This window comes from Ostrea edulis, chromosome 4 (genome assembly GCF_947568905.1).
Source record: "Ostrea edulis chromosome 4, xbOstEdul1.1, whole genome shotgun sequence".
Lineage (NCBI taxonomy): Eukaryota > Metazoa > Mollusca > Bivalvia > Ostreida > Ostreidae > Ostrea > Ostrea edulis.
In genome coordinates this window covers 5,075,371-5,100,300 of record NC_079167.1, presented here as the reverse complement: position 1 = coordinate 5,100,300, position 24,930 = coordinate 5,075,371, and the positions used below count along the sequence as shown (strand labels likewise).

General features: G+C 34.2%; 2 protein-coding genes across 2 annotated transcripts in view; one reads left to right on the top strand and one right to left on the bottom strand.

The window, feature by feature from the left end:
- LOC125668847 (uncharacterized) overlaps positions 1-9,006 on the bottom strand; it is a 95,507-nt gene extending 86,501 nt beyond the window's left edge. The window contains exons 1-3 of the mRNA XM_056164401.1: positions 8,837-9,006; positions 6,370-6,451; positions 1,841-1,917 (exon numbers count right to left, since the gene is read on the bottom strand). Coding sequence (XP_056020376.1) covers positions 1,841-1,917; positions 6,370-6,451; positions 8,837-8,941 — 264 coding nt within the window. The 5' untranslated portion in view covers positions 8,942-9,006. The remainder of the gene's footprint in view (positions 1-1,840; positions 1,918-6,369; positions 6,452-8,836) is intronic.
- Positions 9,007-14,293: 5,287 nt separating this feature from the next.
- LOC125670323 (tetratricopeptide repeat protein 39B-like) overlaps positions 14,294-24,930 on the top strand; it is a 29,664-nt gene continuing 19,027 nt past the window's right edge. The window contains exons 1-7 of the mRNA XM_048905415.2: positions 14,294-14,375; positions 18,335-18,366; positions 20,000-20,104; positions 20,377-20,452; positions 20,673-20,805; positions 24,360-24,492; positions 24,820-24,919. Of these exons, the coding sequence (XP_048761372.1) occupies positions 14,322-14,375; positions 18,335-18,366; positions 20,000-20,104; positions 20,377-20,452; positions 20,673-20,805; positions 24,360-24,492; positions 24,820-24,919 (633 nt within the window). The 5' untranslated portion in view covers positions 14,294-14,321. The remainder of the gene's footprint in view (positions 14,376-18,334; positions 18,367-19,999; positions 20,105-20,376; positions 20,453-20,672; positions 20,806-24,359; positions 24,493-24,819; positions 24,920-24,930) is intronic.

The following is a 24,930-nucleotide window of genomic DNA, read 5'->3' as shown; positions in this document are numbered from 1 at the left end:
CCTATCACTAAAACATTCAAAATTGATGGCCTAATAGGTTAACGTTTTTGAAAAATATATCAAACTCCAAGGTCATAAGGTTAAAAAAAATTAACAAAACAAAGGTCTTGTCAAAATGTACATATGAATTATAAATGCCCTATCACTAATCGTTCAAAAGTTATGGCCAAAGTTTATGTTTTTCAAAAGTAGGTCATACTTCCAAGGTGAAGGTCAAAAGTTAAATTTTTTTGGTACTAATAAAAGGTTCTGTCACAAGGAATACACGTGTGAAATACATCTCCACCATCCATTCTAAAGTTATGGCAAAGGTTAAAGCTTTTGTGGACAAACAGACAGAAGGACTGACCAAAAACCATATCCCCCTGAATCTCTTATTATATAACAAGAGGCCCATGGGCCACATCACTAACCTGAGTCACATTGGTCCATATCAGAAGACTTTCCATATATATTTGCATGTAAAACCGTAGTCCCTATTATGGCCCCAACCTACCCCTGGAGGCCATGGTTTTTGCAAACTTGAATCTACACTATGTCAGAAAGCTTTCATGTAAATGTGAACTTCTTTGGCCCATTGGTTCTTGAGAAGAAGATTTTTAAAGATTTTTCCTATATATTTGTATGTAAAACTTTGACACTCCCCCCCCCCTCTTGTGGCCCCATCCTACCCCCAGGGGCCATGATTTGAACAAACTTGAATCTGCACTATGTCAGAAAGCTTTCATGTAAATATCAGCTTTTCTGGCGTAGTGGTTCTTGAGAAGAAGATTTTTAAAGATTTTTCCTATATATTTGTATGTAAAACTTTGATCCCCTATTTTGGCCCCATCCATCCCCCAGGGAACATGCTTTTAACAAACCTGAATCTGCACTATATCAGGAAGCTTTCAAATAAATCTCAGCTTTTCTGGCTCAGTGGTTCTTGAGAAGAAGATTTTTAAAGATTTTTCCTATATATTTGTATGTAAAACTTTGATCCCCTATTGTGGCCCCATCCGACCCCCAGGGGCCAGGATTTTGACAAACTTGAATCTGCATTATGTCAGAAAGCTTTCATGTAAATATCAGCTTTTCTGGCTTAGTGGTTCTTGAGAAGAAGATTTTTAAAGATTTTTCCTATATATTTGTATGTAAAACTTTGATCCCCTATTTTGGCCCCATCCATCCCCCAGGGAACATGCTTTTAACAAACCTGAATCTGCACTATATCAGGAAGCTTTCAAATAAATCTCAGCTTTTCTGGCTCAGTGGTTCTTGAGAAGAAGATTTTTAAAGATTTTTCCTATATATATGTATGTAAAACTTTGATCCCCTATTGTGGCCCCATCCAACCCCCGGGGGCCATGATTTTAACAATTTAGAATCTGCACTACCCAATAAAGCTTATCTATAAATTTCATCTTTTTTGGTCCAGTGGTTCTTGAGAAGATTTTTTAATGACCCTACTCTATTTTTACCTTTTCTTGATTATCTCCCCTTTGAAGGTGGCCTGGCCCTTTATTTTAACAATTTAGAATTCCCTTTACCTAAAGATGCTTTGTGCCAACTTGGTTGAAATTGGCCCAGTGGTTTTTGAGAAGAAGTCAAAAATGTTAAAAGTTTACAGACGGACGGACGGACGCCGGAATACGGGTGAGCTAAAAACAACTGATGTGCTATAACTATCAATAACAGTTCTATCAGAAAGCATATATCATAGGTTGTGTTCTAAACAAAATTTTGAAAAAATCTGACATTTTTTGGTTAATTTAAATGATTTGAGAAACTGTATACATTTTGAACAATAGATCGGTCAAATGAACTCCATTTTACATTTTTTCCCCAATGTGTAATTTACCTCATTAAGACTACTGCTCCATGTGCTTATTAGAGAATCCGTCTCAACATAAAATGGTGTGTCACCCTCTGGATAATCTGAAACAGATAAAACTTTCTAAAGTGTATTCAGAGGTACAACTATAATCGCATGAATATTACTTAAGATAGTTCACAGTAAATCAATAACTTTAAGAAGAATTTATCAACATGCTTGAAATTTTTTAGAAAAGTTCCACAATATTTATAGGTTATAGACTTTGTATGGGAAAATATGACGACCGAGTTTTTTGGCGCGTAGACGGACCGAGCTTGCGAGGTCCGTTCGCGACAAAAAACGAGGTCGTCATATTTTCCCATACAAAGTCTATAACCTTTTTATTATATACTTTCAATTTCATTTAGAAACTAACAATAATTTATTTTTTACAATTTCTTTATTGGTTTAACTTAGTAAAAGATGAAAAACACGAAAAATTTGAAAATTAACGACGTAGTATATTTGCTTGTGTATTGATTGTGACATAATTTTTGCGGGCCGGAATTTTTCCGGGCGTATATCGTGTGATATATGCCCGCAAACTTTTAAAGAAAAGAGAAGAGATGAAATTGAAAGAATATAATAAGACGTTATATCTCAGGATCACCAGCATTTTTCTATATTTACTGTGAACTACCAGGATCACCAGCATTTTTCTATATTTACTGTGAACTACCTGGATCACCAGCATTTTTCTATATTTACTGTGAACTACCTGGATCACCAGCATTTTTCTATATTTACTGTGAACTACCAGGATCACCAGCATTTTTCTATATTTACTGTGAACTACCTGGATCACCAGCATTTTTCTTTATTTACTGTGAACTACCTGGAAGTGTGGAGTCTGCTTTATCTCTTGAGAAGTTTCAGCTAATTGTTTTTGACTGAATGTTGTCCAATCAGTCAGAGCCAATACATCACTGTTTCAAATTTGTAAACAGTTTTATTTCTTTTTTAACATGGCAGTGGATTTAGCAAGTGTTACGGCTGCGTTCAGTTTTTGATGAATCGATGAAACACAAATTAAAACAGCTGTTGATACCTAAATGCATTTATTTTATATCTGCATATCTATTCTTTTCTTATCGAAAATGCTTTTGATTTCTTTTTTTAGAATGTGCTGACCAAAGTAACAAACAGACGTATGCTAAACAAACAGTGTCGTATTACTGTATATATATTAGTCAAGTCTGTGTATTGTAAGTATCATGTTGGAATCTATTCATGATTAGTCCAAAAAATGCAATATAAATAAAATAGAATTATTCAAATGTTCTAACATTGCTAAAATAATATAGAAAATGACTTTAGGGGACTGCAAAAGCAAACAGTATGTTTAACATTTGGCCACACTGACTTAGAAATCAATGTGGGTCAAACCGATATATATACATACATAGTCCGTTCCAGGAGGTTGAATCAAAACAGGGATTTCACTTAATCATTTCCCAAAATTTTAAATTAGCAATTACTTGTATCAATGCAATCAAAGAAAATGAACAACCGGAATCATTGTAATACTACAAGCACAAATGGATATATCAATATTTGAAATGAATCAAATTTTGATATGTAACCTGTGAATATATATATATATATATATATATATAGATAGATAGATAGATAGATAGATAGATAGATAGATAGATAGATAGATAGATAGATAGATAGATAGATAGATAGATATAGATATATATATATATCATAATTCATCAACTTGTGTATTGTTTTGATTAGTCATTACTCTCTCTCTTGATTTTTTTCTCTCAGGTACATACAATTAAGGGGAGGGGGCTTTTGCCCCACTATTTTGATAATGACCATTATTTGTTATTTTGTAATGCAAATAAAAGATATATTGGGTGAATGCCCCCCCCCCCCCCAATTGCTAACAGTAGTAGTGAATGAGAAAAGGGTTTAATACTAATGCATATCCAACCGACCGAGTCTACTAAATAATAGGTCCGATCGGGTAAAATGTTAGTTTACTTGTCCAACTGGTCATGTTGTAAACAAGAAACTTAAACCATAAAACATTTATACTGTACTATTTAAAGAAGTAAGTGTAAAACAAAAAAAAGAAGCTAACAACACCTTTGCGAACAATGATAACATAATGTCTATTTTTAGTTTTTTAGATAAGTCGTGGTCGGAAGTGATGTTTTACAACATCTACTCATTGATAACTAAAATTGTGAACATGTGTAAAGTTTTGATTTAAATAAATAGATATGGTTAACTCTCGAATTATCGCCGCTCAATTCATGGCCATTTTCGCTATAACGCTGCATTTTTCCCAAGAACATTTTTCCTATTACTTAAGATTCTCGTTAAAACACCAAATTCACTATTGCCATTTGCCACAATGTTTTTATTACAAAGTCTATTTCCAAGAGTTAATTATTTTGATAAACTGCCATGGGTACATGTGGTCACTGAAATGGTAAATTGGTCATTATCAATCTCCGGCATACACCTAGGCAGTAGGACTCCAGTAATTAGTGTATCAAATAAACAAGAAAATTATTTTATAATATGACCTGCAGTCTTGTTTTTTACTTCATAGACAAAACATTTCAGTTTAGCTATGGCTTTGCCATGAAAGAGGTTTCAGTTGAAGTTTGAAGGGAAAAAAAGCAAATTATTACATACCACAGAAACCAACAGAAATGTACACAACAGGAAATTGCCAATCATTTTACTGATTTATTGGAGAATTCTATACAAAGGAGGACAGTGGCTGCAAAGGATGTGATTCTTGTCAACCCTGGTCCAATTAATGACAGCTCACCTGCCAGAAAACGACCTTGCAGTGCGCTAAATACCGAAACTGGACATGATTTTTATAAAAGAACTTGATACATAGTGTGTAGATATGTTTTGTATAGGTATAGTGTTTTAACACAAAGCCTTATTATTGACAAAGCTAGTTTATTCATGGTAGATAATTTAAAAATAAAATTTTACCAGATATTTTAACATTATTGTAATTACATAAGTATTGTAAGTAAAGGAAAAATAACTCTTAACAAGAATAGTATCTCTTTTTCCCCAAGATGGTAGAAATTCAATTCATAGCCAAATTCATTATGCCATAAATTCATAAGAACAAAAGGTTTATCTAGAGATTACTGAATATAAAATTGAATTCATTTCAATTTAAGAACAGTTAATTTGAATGAATATGAGAAAGTTTTTATATATAGAATTGCATCAAAAGCAGGCATTTTTCGGTGTTGACATATATGTGCATGAATGTCTCTATTCAAAAACGGCTTCTTGTCCTCATAGAAAGATGTCACAGAAAAAAAGAAGAAAACAAAGTGCTCAGGCTTATAAAAACAATGGCCAAGGTCAATTATAATTTCTGTTAGTAGAAATTAAAAAAAAAAAAAAACACGACAAGAAAGTACGTTTTCCTATGAGACAATTGAATACGTTTTAGTTCAAACTTAACGGAGGAAGTGTTGTTTGTCATTTGAGTTAGGAATTTAAATAGATTATTGAATGGAAAAACCATCACTGTTCGTAGCCCAACTGGTCTAGTGCTTAAAAACGTAAATGTCAAAACCTGGAGAAGAATTTAAGCTTGAAAAAAAAAATTGAAAACAGTAAGTTAAGCATCAGGGGTTTTCCTGGCTTATTTTTGAGTCTGGTTACTGGAAAATTTTGCTGAGCCATGCACAGCAGAACACTCCAACACACATCCCCCCTCCCCCCCACAATTTTGCTTGTCAAGATAATTTGAGTTCAGAGGACAACTTCCAATTTTCCTGTTGATTGCCCTCAAAAAATGATGATAAATGCCCGTCTCTCTGCTCTCTCTTTGAAATAAACACGGCAAATTTTGGCTAAGCAATGAAGTGATGTCTAGACTCCACGTACTACTTTCTGATTGGATGACATTCAGTCAAAGCAATTCACTGAAAAACTTCTCAAGAGATAAAGCCGACTCCACACTTCAAGGTAGTTCACAGTAAAATAACATATAACAGGGCTTGAAGCTAACTTTTTATGTCACCAGTCCAGCTGGACTGATGGAGTATAATTTCAACCAGTCCGCAGAAAAATTTACCAGTCCAACAGAGTTTTCCAGAAATAATTAAACACATTTTCGTTAATGTTATTAAAATGAAATTTAACTCAATATGCCTCAGACAATATTGTAACACTTAAATGTGGGATTTATATTTACGAATCAGATTCATCTGATATCATGCCAAATGTGTGTATAAAATTTCATAAGTATATTTTCCAAAATGATGCTTTAGAAAATTAACCAGTCCTATCGGACTTACTAAAACAAATGTCAGTCAGTCCGCCAGACTTTTAACCAGTCACAAATTGACGGGCATATGTTAATTCCGAGCCCTGTATAACAGAAAGCTGTTAATACACCCTTAATCAAAATAAACTGCTTAAGAAAATTGAAATTAAAATAATTTCGGGTGGTGTAATTAAATTTGGCTTATACATAAGTACTCTTTTACTATGATACTTATACTTACTTGTTGGCACATGCAATTTGAATTCATGTTCACTTGCAAGCAGCAATACTAGAAAAACATGGCCACTTTCATCTGTGATGCTCTACAAAAAACATATGTGAAATATGAAAGCCCTATCACCCAGGCAATGAAATTAAAGGGAAATAATCACTAAATGTGAGTTAAAAATTGAAATTGCGAGTGATCGCAATTTTTTGCAAGTGAAAAAAAAAACAATTTTTTTTTTTTTTAGATTTCCTTGGTTTATTGGATGTACTTTGAAGTTTACAATAATTTTGTGCATGGAAACGCTTTACAGAATGATTATAAAAATAGTGAAAAATTAAACATGGATCGAATAGATAACTAAGACCAAGGTCATCTCAGTCAGTGACGTAGAATATTTCAAACATGCTTTGGGCGTCTCAGAGATGTCTGATTTGATTAGCAAGCATGTTGATCTCGTCCGTGTTTACTCAACACATGAAAGTGTTAGTATCGCCGCTTCAGGCGGTGTCCTGCTGTAGTCTATAGTCAAACACTTCGAATTCACTTTTTTTTTTCCAACTACCAGTAGAATTTTTAGAGGAAATTTCCAAAAGTTTTGAATATATAGTTTGAATTGACGCTAACATGTCTGATGTTCAGTCTTCAAGATTTCAAACCATGTGATGTTGTAAATAGATGGTAGATCTCTGGACAGTGTGTACGCCACACAAGTGTACCCTATGACCCTCACCATGCACCAATGATAATTGTATGTTGTCTGATAATTCATTAAATGAGAAATGAAAGAACTCTCAATCTTATTTTCATTATTGCAATACTTAAAAGATTTTCCCTGTATTTTGATATAGAGACATGCTTGTTTTCTTAAATTCCTGTTAAAAAGCAAACGATTGAAAACTGCTAGTAAAAGCTCAATTTTGCTAGTTGGAAAATTATCCACTAGCTAAAATTTGCTAGTAGTGAAAAAAGTCAATTTTGATCCCTGATCACCATCTATCCGAAAGTTATAGGCAAGGTTAAAGTTTTTGTGGTCAAACAGACAGATCTAAAACTATATCCAACCCCCCCCCCCCCCCCCCCCCCCCCCCCCCGAATCTATGATTACAGGGGTATGAAAATCTATTCTTCTTCAAACTTCTTCAGATTAATCCTGATTCAATGAGGTTGATGTAATAAATATACACACATTATAATACCGAGTAAAGCTTGGACGGGCAGAAGGCCTGTCCGCAGCAAAGCAAGGCTCTAAAGGTAAACACGTATGTAAAAGAAAAAAAAGGAGAAAATCAGCAAATTAATAAAGATAATCTCTATACATACGTTCATTGAAAATTTTGTAATCCATTTGGGTACCGCCATTTGTTTTGTTTTATTAGTTGCTTCTACAGTTATTCATGTTTTGATTTTGAATACCAAAAATACAAGACTGATGTGCAATTTGTAAATCAAACACTCAATTTGTTAAAAATGAATAGTATAATTATTATTGTTACAGTTTTTAGCCAATCTGAATCATCAAATAGAAAAACAGTAATACGACTAAATAGGTGAACGAGTTCATGAGTTCATAAAAATATACCATATAGTTCCGCTTAGCTTTTACCACGATTAATTTTGTTGAGTTTTAACTGCCTTTTAAATTGCAAACGGGATGTATTGTTGTTATCAATAATTGTCGATTTGAAAGAAAAAAAGTTGAGGCTAAATGTAACGTCACATTGCACGGTTTACATCAGCTGGTGTTATATTCCCTGCATTAAATGAATAGGCGGATCCTGTAGTTATCCTCATATATCCCCCTTCAATATTCAAATGTTACGTTTAGTGCAAGGGAAATTCATAAATAATAGGTATTTTTAATTGAATTATAATTTACCGTATTCAACAGAATTATTAATATCACTTGGGACATGCAAATGACCATTTCATGCTTAACTCAGTCCAACAGTCACACCGTATATACATATTAAATATACAAACATTAAAATGCTATTTTACTGGTTGTTTTACTTTTTTTTCACTGTCAGTTACAGCTCATACTGCTTTAAGTGGAAAGGCATTCGACTTTCATGGTAAAGATCCTAAGTGTTATAAACAAAACTCATTTCAACGATACATTGTAATAAGGTTAATTCTATTATATTTCACAAAGCTCCCAACCAAAATCCCTTTGTGCAATTTTAAAAATGGCGCGAGGAATATAAGAATTCGGCGACTTCCTTAATTATTTTTTAAAAGGGCCGAACTTGAATAGTTTGAAGGCTGAACTTGCAAATGCGCTGAAATGGCGGAAATCTCTAACTGCCCTGATCTGTGGAGATACTTATCCAATCCTTGAATTCTTGCTTTCAAGCACTTGGGACTTTTCACTATTTTGACCCAGCATGAAAGCTAAACACTAATGACAACTTTTCTTTTTATATTAGATCCAAACTCATGTACTCAGTTAATACGATGACATTTAAAAGTCAATTTGTACCTCCAATAAGTAAATCAAGTCTGAATTGTCTTTCTCCTGCCATTTCTCGAAATCTCTATTCAAATCCTCGATGATGTTATGATTGGAATCTGCTGTCAAATCCATTATATCATATATTTTTCTTAATAAGCTCTACATTTAGCGACTTTTTTTCCAACCGGAAGTTGTAATATTTATTATGGTACTTTTATTACCTTTACAGAGGAAAGAGCATCAAGGGAGGAAACCCACTTCAAATGACACATAACCTAGCCTAGTACAATAATAAAACCCCCACCAAATATATTTAGCTCTGAACACTTCAGAATGGTGGATCCAGAATATTTTAAAAAGAAGGGTTTGGCGGTTGCGATCAACCCCTTTAGACAGTTTTTTTTTCCAAGTGTGTGTGTGGTGGGGGGGGGGGGGGGGGTTGCAGATATGTACCTCCTTCATTTTATTTTATTTTAAATTTTCAATCAAATAACCCCTCCTCTTCCTCCTCTAAAAATACCATCCACTCTACCAGTGGATACTGTAACCCCACCCCGTTCCGTATTGTGCATAATATTAATGTCGACTACTGATTCTGGCTTTTAAATCTATTAACAGGATAGAAGTAAATAATATCGCTCACACTACCACAGATTCACACAATTTTCTTGTATTAAAAAAATTAGAGTGTACATACTTGTATATAAATGGCATTAAAATGACGTGAAATAATACATCCATCAAAGTACCGGGAGTACCGCGTGCAGTGAAAACTAGTATATCGCACAAGTGGTCATCTCCAACGCTTACAGAAAGTACCGGGAGTACCGCTTGCCGTGAAAACTAATATATCAAGTGGTCATCTCCAACGCTTACAGAAAGTACTGAGAAACTGTATGATTATTTAAAACGACTGGTAAAAATCATATATTTTGGATAAATCAATGGTTCTATATTCATTTTTTTTTATATTCATTATAGGGGGGGGGGGGGGCTTTGCGGATCACGTCCGTCTTAATCGAACTATATGTGTGATGTTATCAAGGCCGTAACAGTGTGTGGATCGCCAAATCAACATAAACTCAAATAATTTGAGATATCTTAAATAATTATTTGAAGACATCATGCATCAATTCAATTATTACGCACAATGCTTGATGTGCGTATCAAATCGCTCTCATCAGTTCAATTTATTTGATGCGCGCATTAACTTTTGACCAATTGAAGAGAGCAATAATCAGTTTGATGCGCGATTGAAATCAATTGATGGAAGCAATAATTGATTTGATGTGCGCATCAATTTAATTGATGGGAGCAATAATTGATTTCATGTGCACATTAATTCAATGATTGCTCTCATATGGAGTGCCAAATTAACTTAAACTCAAATAATTGAAAATATCTTCAATTATTTGAAGATATCATCAATTCAATTATTGCTCTCTTTAATTGAATTAATGCGCGCATTAAATCAATTGTTGCTCTCATCAATTGAACTAATGCGCGCTTCAATTGAATTAATGAGAGCAATAATAGATTTGATGCGCGCATTAATTCAATTATTGCTCTCTTCAATTCAATTGATGAGGGCATCAATTCGTAGAAATATTGCTCGCAATAATTAATTTAGAGCTCGGTATAAACATTAAATCCGTGCATTAAATCTATTATTGCTCTCATCAAATGAATTAATGCGCGCATCAATTCAATTATTTCTCTCATCAATTGATTTAATGCGCTCATTAGATCAATTATTGCTCTCTTCAATTGAATTGTAGCGCGCATCAATTCAATTGTTGATATCATTAATTCATTTGAAGAGATAATTAATTCAATTAAAGCGCGCATCAATTCAGCTGAAGAATTAATGCTATCATCAATTCAATTAATGCGCGCAATAATTCAGAATTGAAGATATCATTAATTATTTGAAGATATCTTTAATTCAATTGTTGCGCGCATCAAATGAATTGATGATATCTTCAAATAATTGAAGATATCTTCAATTATTTGAGTTTATGTTAATTTGGCGCTCCATACTCTCATTAATCTAATCGATGTGATGGAATCATTGCTCACGAAATGTAATTTGAAGGCTCCGGGTATCATTATTATTTACAACGATTTTGTATAGGAATTAATGTGTGCATCAATTCTTTTAAAGAGAGCAACAAATCATTCATTCAATCGTGGATATGTTGAATTGAAGATATATCTAATTATATAGTTGTTCTCCCGAAAAGAATTATTGCTTGCGTGAAATGGATAGGTTATATCAATGCGAGAATTAAATGAATTGATGTGTGCATTAATTTGATTGTTGCTCTCTTCAATGAATTGTAGTCCGCATCATTTCAATTGTTGATATCGTCAATGCATTTGAAGAGAACAACAATTCAATCATAGGGTGAATCAATTCATCGGAATAATTAATGCTATCAACATTTCGATTTATGCGTGCAACGAGACTGTCACGCCCCTTTGTACAATAAATTATATACAAAAGAAAAAAAAGTACAGTAAATATTACTTAAAGATATCATAGCAGTGAGGGTTCTTTATCTGATAACGCGTAAGCATATAGGCTATATATAACGGGGCTGCCGTATGGTTGGGTTGTTTTTTTTGGGGGGGGGGGGGGTATACATGAGGGCATAAACTGCGATACTTATTTCCAAAAGGAAATCTTATATATATATATTTACGCTTTAATTTCATTTCTGTCGGAATTTCCAGTCGTAAAAATAGTCATCAGAGTTGTTATTCAATATGTCAATGTGTAACCAGAGGATTAAATAGGATTCCACATTGAGCAGTTTTGTAGGTAATTGTACATTGGATATCTATTGAGCGCCAAATTAACATAAACTCAAACAATTGAAGATATCTTTAATTAAATGAAGATATCATCAATTCATTTAATGCGTTATAATTGAAATTTACAATTCAATGGAAGAGAGCAGTAATTCAATTAATGCACGCAGTAATTCAATTACTAGTAAAGCTCGAAATTGCTCTCTTCAATTGAACGGTAGAACAATCTGATTAAAACCAGATCTTCGATCCGATATGTCGCGACATGGCCAATAGAGGAGCGGATCGAAGACCTGGTTTTAAGCAGATTGAGTGTAGAAGCGCGAGATAATGCAATTATTGCTCTCTTCAATGGAATTATTGATACCATTAATTCATTTGATGTGCACAATATTTTTTGAGAGCAGCTATATAATAGAAGATATCGTCAATTCAACATACCCACAACTGAATTTAAAATACCTCTTTAATTAATTGAATTGTTGCTCTCGTTAAAAGAATCCACGCGCGCATTTATTTCTTAAACGAAAACGTTGTAAATGATGAAAGATATCTTCTATTGAATTAAAGAGATCACCAAACCATGTATATTGAGTTCCAAATGCAATTTAACATGGAGCGCCAAATTAACTTAATCTCACCTGATAGAAGACATCTTTCATTATATGAAGATATCATCAATTAGATTGTTGATCTCATCAATCGAATTAATGCGCGCATCAAATTAATTATTACTCTTATCAGATAAATTATTGAATTGATGAGAACAATAAAGTTGATGCATCCATGCTTTCATCATTTCTCATCAATGTTGCGGAAACATTGCTCGCAAAAATTAAACTTAATTAGAGCTCGGTATAAATGATTTGATGATCTCTTTAATTCAATTGAAGATATCTTTAATTGTTTAGAACGTTTTTGTACAATGCGCGCATCAATTCTTCATCAAAAAGAGAGCAACAATTAAGTTAAAGTAATCATTAATTCAACCGTGGATATGTTGAATTGAAGATATTTTTTATCACATATTTGCTCACTTTAAAAGAATGATTGCTCTCTTCAAGTGAATTAATGACATGTAATTTAAAATTCAACAGAAGAAAGCAATAATGCAACTACTGCGCGCATCAATTGAATTAATGATAGAATCAATTCAGTTGAAGAGATCAATCATTCAATTATTGCGGGCATTAATTGAATTGATATGTGCGCATTTATTGAATTATTGATCTCTTCAATTGAATTGTAGTGTGCATCAATTCAACTATTGGTAGCATCAATTCATTTAATGAAAATTAACAATTGTATTATAGCGCGCATCAATGCAGCAGAATAATTAACGCTATCATGAATGCTCGCGCGCAATAATTAAGAATATCATTTGAAGATATCATCAATTCATTTGATGGTCTCCATCAAATGAATTGATGATATCTTCAAATAGTTGAATATATCTTAAATTATTTGAGTTTATGTTAATTTGGCGCTCCAAAATTCCACATGTATTGATGCGCTCATCAAATCAATTATTGCGCGCAATAATTGAATTGATGTTTCTCATATTCAACTGAGAGCTATAATTGAGACAAGATGCGCGCATCTATGGAGCACCAAATTAACATAAACTCAAATAATTGAAGATATCTTCAATCATTTGAAGATATCATCAATTCAATTATTGCTCTCTTTGATTGAATTAATGCGGGCTTCAATTCAATTATTACTCTCATGAATTGAATTAATGCGCTCATCAATTGAATTAACGAGAGCAATAATTGATTTAATGCGCGCATCAATTCAATTATTGCTCTCATCAATTGATTTAATGCGCTCATTATATCAATTATTGCTCTCTTCAATTGAATCGTAGCGCGCATCAATTCAATTGTTGATATCATTAATTCATTTGAAGAGATCATTAATTCAATTAAAGCGCGCATCAATTCAGCTGAAGAATTAATGATATCATCAATTCAATTAATGCGCGCAATAAAAACGAGGTCGTTATATTTTCCCATACAAAGTCTATAACCTTTTTATTATATACTTTCAATTTCATTTAGAAACTAATAATAATTCTATTTTAACAATTTCTTTATTGGTTTAACTTAGTAAAAGATGAAAAACACGAAAAATTTGAAAATTAACGGCGTAGTGTATTGATTGTGACGTAATGTTTGCGGGCCGGAATGTTTCCGGGCATATATCGTGTGATATTTGCCCGCAAACTTTTAAAGAAAAAAGAAGAGATGAAATTGAAAGTATATAATAATTGAAGATATCTTCAATTATTTGAGTTTATGTTAATTTGGCGCTCCATACGCATCATATTCAGTTATTGTGCACAATATAATTGAATTTATGATATCTTCAAATAATTAAAGAGAACTTCAATTATTTGAGTTTATGTTAATTTGGCGCCCCATAGATATCTGGAATTTAATCCAATACCAGGACGGATAACCAGTCCGGTGAAACGGGCTACAGGCCAATTCAAAATGACTTTAAATTAGCGCTTTTAAATGTATGAAAGTCATAAGTTAGAATCTCGTAAATGCACACCACCTGTAGTGAGTTTATAACTTGTACTCAATGCTGATAAGTGGGAATATGTATATATACACGGTCAACCAGATTATGCAATATTCTTGGCAACCGTTAATATATCGGGATCGGTGTTTAGAAATTCACAGCTCCAATGGCTGCAAAGCAAACAATGTTGACAGACGAGGGAACAGAGGGCGGAGAGGAGGTAAAATAAAAGATTTAGAGTTAAAGTTTATGTTTATTAGTATCCTTCTGGGTTGCCTTTATTGGTTGGACATACATCTTTTTATAACACGTTGTGTTGTGGTCAGTTGGCATGGGAGATTCAGCTGTTCTGAAACCCGACATCTTTTTACATGTACCGTACTGTGCTTTAGGCCTATCATTCTATAACTGAACTTAATTTGAGGTACATGCCATAAAATTGCATTAGTATTCAATCATATTATTAACTGATTAATCTCTCTAAAGTGAAAATGTACTGATTTAAACTTTCCCAGACTAATGTAAAACTCATTCAACAGGTTGGGAACACTTCCCCTATAGCCAGATATTTTCGCGAAAACGCGATTATCCCTCTCTAGCGAGAGTAAATATATCCCGTACATCTGAGGAAAAACACCCGTCGTGTTTCACGTGAAAAGAAGAAAAAGTGCTAAAATGTCCGATACTTCTGCAAATATATTAATCAAAACAAAAACACTTGGGACATGCATTGGGTTTCAGCCTCCTTCCCTCTAAGCAGCAACATTGATATGGAATTTCTTGACTGTGTTGTAAATTTTATAGAGACAATTCGCATCATGCTGAGTGTGTGTCACACTTATCCAGCATTGCATGGAATTTGCCATTATTTTCAATAAAGACACCAAAAACACTTGTTTATGGTAATGTTTATTTCTTGCTAAAGAGGGATAATCGCGTTTTAACGAGAAGATCTCGCTACAGGAGAAGTGTACCCAACCTGTTCAAAAGGCTAGTCTGAAATATCTAACGTTTTCCTGGCCTTTTTATAATTTTGATATTTACCGTGCCAGGAAAACGTCAGAACCGGCGCCTTACATAAACTGGAAATTTCGCCTGGAGGCGGCATTCTTGGGCTGATGTTAAACACTTGCGAGCCGAATTCAATGTTAAACTCACAACTAATCAATAAAATGACGCTTCTTGTACTTACTGATATAGATTTTATGGGTTCTTTTATCACATAAACAGTCTCTTAAAAACATTTTGACAAACTGTCGAGTATTGTTTTGAGTCATGCGATTCGTTTGCTGAAATGACAGCGAAAATTCGGTTGACTACAATTGTGTGCTTCTGTTATCGAATTCTGGAGTGATATTTTTAGCTGAGTTGCAACAAAGTTGAACTCAGCTATTGGTTTGGTGATGCGGGCGGGCGGGTGGGGGGCGTCAACAATTGGTTTCCGGATGATAACTCAAAAAGTTTACAATCTAATCAAATGAAACTTTGATATATTGTTGGGTAGACCCCTATTAATTTTGGAGAAAATGAAACTTTGATATATTGTTGGGTACCAGGTAAGGCATCGTCGGTTACCCACGGGTGCTTCTATTCGATTCTCTCCATCATCATGAGGGAGCGTGAGTGGACTCAAAACCGTGGTTTGCGACGATGCAGGTAAGGAAGACCCCTATTAATTTTGGAGAAAAAATGTCAAAGGTCAAGGTCACAGTGACCGATAATAGAATGAAAATTTCAGAAAAGTTTGGTTTCTGGATGATAACTCAGAAAGTTTTAATCCGAATCAAATGATACTTAAAGATATTGTTATGTACCAGGTAAGGAAGACTCCTATTGATTTTGGAGAAAATGGGTCAAAGGTCAAGGTCACAGTGACCGAAAATAGATTTAAAATTCCAAAAAAATTTGGTTTCAGGAGGATAACTTGAAATTTTTTAATTATACCCCCTGCGAATGAAGTTCGGGCGGGGTATATAGGAATCACTCTGTCTGACATAGGCATACCATATTTGGCACACAGGTGGATCACCATGAGATGATGTGTCGAGTACCTTCATGACCTCTATATGACCTTGACCTCAAGGTAAAAATTAAAGGTTTTTTACAATGGATTCGTGTCTGGGCCATAAATTCTTTGTTCTTTGACATAGGCATACCATACTTGACACATGAGTGTATCACCATGAGACGATGTGTCATGTACCTTCATGACCTCCATATGACCTTGACCTCAAGGTCAAAATTAAAGGTTTTTACAATGGATTCGTGTCGGGGCCATGACTTCTTTGTTCTTTGACATAGGCATACCATATTTGACACCTGAGTGTATCACCATAAGACGATGTGTCGGGTACCTTCATGACCTCTATATGACCTTGAACTTTGACCTCAAGGTCAAAATTGATTATAGGGTTTTGACATAGTCATACCATAAGACATGGGTGTATCACCATGAGACTATGTGTCATGTACATTCATGACCTCTTCTTGACCTTTGATCTCAAGGTCAAAATTATAGGTTTAAGCCATGGATTTGTGTTTGGACTATATCTTCCATTTTCTTTTACAAAGGCATACCATATTTTTACACTCAGGAAAGAGGTAATTTATACATATTAACAACACCCTTTGGGAGATTGGGGTAAGCGGGGGGTATTCTTAGTGAGCATTGCTCATAGTACCTCTTGTTTGAATCAAATGAAACTTGGATATATTGTTGGATACCAGCAAAGCAAGGCCCCTATTGATTTTGGAGAAAAAAGGTCAAAGGTTAAGGTTACAGAAACCGAAAATAGATGGAAAACTTCAGACAAATATGGTTTCTGGACAGTAACTCGAAATTAATGTTTTAATTGAGCAGATTTTCTTGAAGGGACTGATTCACGATTTTCCCCAAAATTTTGTTTTTCACTTTTAATGATCAAAATCAACTGTCTGATATGTTTAAAAGATTTCACATAAAAATTAGGGTTATGCATTATCACAGAAGCTCATTTTAGGGAGTTTATTATTTGTTTTGTAAACAAAGATTGTGGTATGTTATTGTTTACGAAATTTTCAAAAGAAATGGATATTGATGAAAGTTTATCATATCTTTCACATTTCAACCATTCTTTGGGTAAAATGTGTTATCTAAAAGTTAAAATTTGTGACTGCAGAATTAAGATGCTTTATATTACAAAATTATTGTTTCACTGGTTTGTTTGTATACATTAAAAGACTCGAGTCTTTGTTTACATAACACAGATTTAAGGCTAAAATATTGCTTTTATTCTTGCATTCAGAACGTCAAAACGTTGGCTGTCAACATTAAATGAGTTATATTTTTAATGTTTAACATAAAAAATGAAAAATATTTTTCTCAAAAATCGTGAACCAGTCCCTTTAAGTACCGGTATTGTAGGATAATAATTTTGATGTGGCAAAGAAATTCATAAACAGAATATATCAGAAATCAAATAAAAAATCAAATGAATCTTCAAACACTTGCTGAAACAAACCAGATACACAAGTGCATGTAGTCTTGTATTCAACCAAATAAAACACCAATGCACATACATATATCAACACTATTTCAGTCTTGCATATTTATGGCCATAAATGATTTTAATCATACAACTGCTGTAATTCTTAAGCTTTGTAGTGAATACAGGTACACAAAGGCAAATGCTGAGAAATGTAAAACATGATTGAATTTACATGAAGATGCTTGCACATTGATTTGACATATTGTACCCTTGTTGTTCTTCATAAGTATATTCTAAAGTAAATTTTCTATCTTCTCGTATTCCCATGTATGACTTTAAATAAACTTTAATCTTCATTATATTTGAATTTGTGGCATTTCACCTACAGCTGGCAACGTCTCAATATGTGTGAATAATTCTCGAAGGGACATAAAGCAAACCAAAAAAAAAGAAGAAAAAAAAAACCATTATTGCCAATATGCTTTCATTTCCTTTACAATTTGTAATAATTTGTTCTGAGCTTGCCATTTATTTTTAATCAACTTGGCACTATGATATTACTGTAGCTTACTCAGATGGAAAAAAGCATGTTAATTTTATTGATGTTATATGTCATTTCTAGGGGCCTGACAACAATGTACTTTCTGGATATGCAGAAATTGATTAATTTGATGATGTTCATGACATAACATATAATTTATTTTATTTTTAGGAATTTGAAGATGCAAAGGAAGTATTACCCATGTATGTTGATTCTTTGTATATTTTAGAGTATCTAAATTAAAAGCTAACCCCTCACAATTAAGTTGTGGGTGTATACTGGAATCACCAATGTCTGTCCGTCAGTCTGTATATATCTGGACACAAGGTTCTCACTTTATGACAAGCGTAGTATGAACCAAACTTACTCATGCGACACATCTTAAGATACTGCTTCCTTCTCATGATGCATATGCTTTAGTGACTTTGAAGGAACACAAAGGAAATTTGCTCATTTGACACATCTTGGGATATTTCTTCTAACTCATGGTCCAGATGTTACATCTTTCAACTTGCCCATGGCTGTCTTTTGATGAGAGGGTGTGTCAAATAATTTAGAATATGTCAAGGACTTGCAAATCTTTATACGCCTGTCAAAGACAGGATGTATTATGGTACATACCGTCTGTACGTACCTTTTAGGCAAAATGAACCATAAGCTTCAGGATCTTACAGCTTAAATTGGTACATTTGATCACCTTGATGAGAGGAAGATGTCTATTGTTTTTCAAGGTCAAAGTCGTAGTATCAGTTAATAAGAAAACAGAGTACAGATCGAACTATTGGAGCTAGGATCTTACAACTTGGCACACACACTCCTCATGCCAAGTGTAGGACACTTTTGTTCTTCAAGGTCAAGGTCGTAGTATCACTTAGGAAAACCTTGTAGGCAGGATACAGACTGACCCATTGGAGCTAGGACTATCAAACTTGGTACACATACACCTTATGCCAAGCTCAGGATGCTTATTGTTTCTCAAGGTCAAAGGTCAAGGTCGTAGTATCACTTAGTAGAAAAATATAATTTTCGTTTTGCAGATTTTTTTCCCGTTATGAATACAGTTATTGCCTTGAAATTTTGTCAGAACCCCCCCTCTCAGAGAAATACACAATCAGTTCACATTTCAACTTGATTGGTGTACTGTGACCTACTTTCAGGCTAAAAGTAGGTCAAATAGTTTCCTGGACTTTTTCTCATCATGGATACAGATATTTCACTGAAGGTCTAAGGCATATGTTGTACTGTTTGTAGTACTCTTGTTGTATGAGCTATAATTTTGCTTGGTGTGTGTCCAAGATTTACAAGGCTGTATCAAAAGCCATTAAGAAAGAATATGGTGATTACTAATTGTATAGGTTTTCTCATTATAGAAGTGTGTACAGATTATTTGGTGAACAATGACAATCTGTTACAAATCAATTACCAGAAAATCTTTGTGTATGACAATATTTGGTACGCAACTAAATAAACTCATGTAAAGATAACATTCGTTATGTCTGAGTGTTTCTGTGATTTCACATAATGAATCGTTTTCTGCAATATTTCTAAAATATAGTCAAAAATTCTAAGTATAATCCATAATTTGCTTTTGATGGAAATATTAATGATACTAGAGTGCAGGCATGATAAGACACCATTTTTATGTATTTCATCAATATGATTGTTTTATACATTGGATCAGTTAACAGTGTCTGATAATGTCTGTTTCCTAACTAGAAAACTGTAGTACCATAATTATAATTATAATCATATGATAGCAATTTGAAAGTTCTATTTTGAAATGTACATGTAATTTAGGGGGCAAGAAATTGTCACTGTTGTACATTTCATTTTTAGGCCAGAGGACTGGACGCTTTCCTCCATGATAGATCAGACCAGACTGGCCCTGCACCTGTTTTTGAACAACAGATTCTCTGAGGCCAAAAATCGCATGGAACCATAGTAAGGAAACTTCTATTTTGGTCTCTTAAAACTATTACTATACTCCTCATGATTACTCCTAAGAGTTAGTTTTATATTCCATAATGTACACAATCATTATTGATTATTGTTGTCTAAGAGGAGAGTAATTTTTTTTTATTATTGTTGTTTAAGAGGAGAGTATATTTTGTTTTTAAGTTCTCAGAGAGAAATAAAATACGGAATTTTAACTTTCATGTTCCAAAATATTTTACACAGTTAAAAGTGTTGATATTTCTGTTTTCTGTTGCCAGTGCTGACAGAAGTATGTACCATGCTCTTGGACATAGCACCATTCTGTATATACAAGCTGTCATGACATTTGACATGGTGGGTGTTGACATTCTGTTTTTAGGGTCCATCAATATCTGTCATCCATTAACTATTTCCTATAAACATATAAAAGATACGCATATTTCCAATTATGCATATAGTTTCATCTGCTATACTTATAATGGTACTTATTCAATATGTAATATAGGACAACCATGTACAATATATACTGATACACTGAATGAAATACATCATTATCTGTAATTTCACTTTTCAGCAAGATATAGAGCAAGCCATTCAAGCATTGAAGAAAGCTATTGCTGTCTGTGATGGTTTTAGACACAAGTTCTCCATGCTGGAAAGTCTCTCCAAGGCCAGATCTCGAGCCGTTTACAATGACCTCACTGAAGGTAGTGGAATTCTGTAGAACTCATTCTTGTGAGGCTGAAATCTCGTGGTTTGGTAGCAAAATGTCATTTTGTGGGAACAATACTTTGACGATGTTACCGTTATACTTGCTTATGCATGGACTGAGATAAATTTTCCAGGGTAATATATTCCACCCCATGCAATTTTTTAAAGGGTCCAATCAAACTATGGACTAGCATTTAGTATTTTTATACCCCCCACAACAAGTTGTGGGGGGGGGTATACTGGAATCGGGTTGACCGTCTGTCCGTCCGTCCGTCCGTCCGTCTGTAGACGCAATGGTTTCCGGACTCTAAAGCATTATCCTTTCCACCTACCGTCACCATATCATACATATGGACTACCCATGGGATGAAGATGTTCCCTATTGATTTTGGGGTCAAAAGGTCAAAGGTCAAGCGCACTGGACATCAAAGTAGCAGTATGGTTTCCGGACTCTAAAGCGTTATCCTTTCCACCTACAGTCACCATATCATACATATGGACTACCCATGGGATGAAAATGTTCCCTATCGATTTTGGGGTCAAAAGGTCAAAGGTCACGTGCACTGGACATCGAAGTAGCAATATGGTTCGGTTTGTCATGCCATTTGTTTTTTACACTCAGAAAAGAGGTAGTTTATACCCATTACCAACACCCTTTGGGAGATTGGGGTAAGCGGGGGGTATTCTTAGTGAGCATTGCTCACAGTACCTCTTGTTTTCAACTGGAAGTGCTTGAAAATAGGCAGATTTACTTATTTTCTCTCAAAATCAGGAAGTAGTGGGTTCAGACCCTCAATCCACCCATCCCCACCCTCTTATGTGCACCTGACATAGCTCTACCAATGGATCTAAGATATCTAAGCTGAAAGAAAATGGAAAAAATCGTGAAAATTGCATAACAGAATAAAAATCTTTTAAAATATCTATTTCATAGCAAGATGGATGTTATTCTGAAAATTTATATACTAATCCCCATGTAGCTATGACGTATTTAAAAATAGGGAATTAGAACAATATATAGATATTATAACAGAATCCTAATCTTTAACACAATGATTAAATTATTTCAGCATTCACACATTTCAAATAAACTGCTTCATGTTTGACCCCCCATCTATTTTTATACGCCTGTCAAGATGGGACATATTATGGTATGACGTTGTTCGTCTGTCTGTCTTTTTGTCTGTCGGGACCTTGTAGGCAAAATGAACCATAAGCTCCAGGATCTTACAACTTGGTACTTTTGATCAACATGATGAGAGGAAGATGCCTATAGTTTTTTGAGGTCAAAAGGTCAAGACAGTATCAGTTAATGGGATAACCTTGTAGGCAGAATACAGACTGAACTATTGGGGCTAGGACTGTCAAACTTGGTACACATACTTCTCATGCCAAGTAAAGGATGCCTTTTGTTCTTAAAGGTCAAAAATCAAGGTCATAGTAACACTTAGTAGGAAAACCTTGTAGGCAGGATACAGACTGAACCGTTGGGGCTAGGACTGTAAAACATGGTACACATACACCTTATGCCAAACGAAGGATGACTATTGTTTCTCAAGGTCAAAGGTCAAGGTCTTAGTATCACTTAGTAGAAAAACTTTGTTTTCATTAGGGATAAAGATATTGCCCTGAAATTTAGTCGCAAGCTTCCTCTGAGAGGAATATAAGTTCAGTTTGCATTTCAGCTGGATTGGTGCACTATATACTTTAGGGGTAAAAATAGTTCAAACAGTTTTCCAGATTTTTTTCGCTATGAATGTAGGTATTGCCCTGAAATTTTGTCACAACCTACGTCTCGGAGAAATACATAATCGGTTTACATTTCAACTTGATTGGTGCACCATGACCTATTTTAGGGCTAAGAGTTTTTCAAATTGTTTTCTTGACTTTTTCTCATCATGGATACATATATTACACTGACATTTTGTCACAACCTCCCTCTCAGAGAAATACATAATCAGTTCACATGTCAGATGGATTGGTGCACCATGACTTACTTTAAGGCTTTTCTATCAGAATGTGTATGATATCAATTCAGAGTGCATAGTGTGCTTACAAGTCTAAAGGGGATATGTTGAACCGTTTGCAGTTTTCTTGTTGTAATAATACACCATTGCTTCAATTGTATTATTAAGTCAAAACATAAACACTGTGATGTCACATATCTATCATCTTACCTCAGATAGGTATAACATTTTGTTAGATTTAATATGATGCACTTCATTGTGTAGGGGACCACAAGACTAGGTTGCACATTGACGTAATCTACATAAATTCGTAATCTCAAATGAACAAGATGTGACTTTGTGAGGGACTTCTGGGATTGAGTCTTGTTTCTTGTTAAATGTTGGGACTTTGTTGTGTGCTTTAGTCATTAGAGCTTGCAGTGGCTTGCTGCCATGGATTTAATCTATAGAAAATGTAAACAGAGGTTGTCTTTCTTGATTTGTTTTTAGTTTTTATACGCCCGTCTTTAGACTGGACGTATTATGGTACAGCGATGTCTGTCCGTCTGTCCGTCCGTCCGTTCGGGGTTTTCTCTTTATAATTTCATTTCCCTTTCACATATCATGCTGAAACTTGCTGTGTAGCTTCTTTGTGGGTCACTCTAGATCATACTGCAATTTTGATCCATTTCGACCTTTTTTCCAGGAGTTTTGCCCCTTTATTTGGGAATAATTATTATATGGAGGGTACATAATTTGTCCACCCTACTCCTCCCACAGTTTTCAAGTGAGAGCCTTCTTATTTTGTGGAGTGTTTGTATGGGTATTGAAGATGTGCATGTGGGATGGATTTTGATTTTCTACAATTTTTGAGAAAATTACAGGTTGTTGAACTTAGTCTATTTGGAAATTAATATTCTATGGAGGGTACATAATTTGTCCGCCCAACTCCTCCCACAGTTTTCAAGTGAGGACCTTCTTATTTTGTGGAGTGTTTGTATGGGTACTGAAGATGTGCATGTGGGATGGATTTTGATTTGCTACAATTTTTGAGAAAATTACAGGTTGTTGAACTTAGCCTATTTGGAAATTAATATTCTATGGAGGGTACATATTTTGTGGAGCGTTTGTATGGGTATTGAAGATGTGCATCTGGGGAAGGATTTTGATTTTCTTCCATTTTTGAAGCAATTACAGGTTGTTGAACTTTTTGAGGAAATCTAGATTTTTAAGTTAAGACCCTTTGTTCATATGAAAGTTTGTCAGAGCCTCATGATGGCTGATAATACCTGAAGCAAAGTTATACAAATTATAGCACAAGAAAAACACCCTATGTAAGCATTTCACGGGTGTATTATGTACCGTTTGTGATACTCTTGTTTCAATAATTTATCAACAAATGTTTCTGCAATTACAGTCCTCCTGTAATATTTTCGATGATAAGGATTGCGCTGAAGTTCATTTTCCATTAGTGTGCTGAATGCAATCATTTAAGAGTAACTTACTTAAGAGAATCCTTCTGTGGTGGTGATCAGGACTAGAATGATTATTGCAGTAATTGCATGTCTGATATACATTGTAAATGTTGAACTTTCCTTTTACAGTGGAGATTCATGCTGAGCTGTGCTATGCTGAATGTCTGCTCCTGCGTGCATTGCTGTCATTTGTTCAAGATGAAAATCTATTAAGTTTTGTCAAAGGTGGACTGAAAATCAGGGAGTGCTACAAGATTTATAAGTAAGTGAAAAAACCATAAAAGTGTTCAGCAAATATTCTTAACTACCATATAACCTGGCGATATACTAAGATTCACCAAAATAATAAATAAAAATGAGTTCACACCAAAATTTTATCCACCAAAATTAATGGTTACTATGTGAACCCAAATCCACCAAATTTGTGTTCTGCCAAAAAATCAACTATACAGTCATTTGTTTACTTTGTATACTTTCACACACTTGTCTTGGCAATCCATCAAAACCAGTTATTTTATCATTGGAAACATTTTATAGTCAAGTATTTTGAAAGTTTTAATTTCTGAACGGATACCAAAATATTTTTCAGAGAATGCAATAAAATGATGGAAAGACCCAAATTCACTGAGGAGAAACAGAAGTCTCATTTTGAAACTGGTGTGAAGATGGGTGTTGGCACATTTAATCTTGTGAGTATATA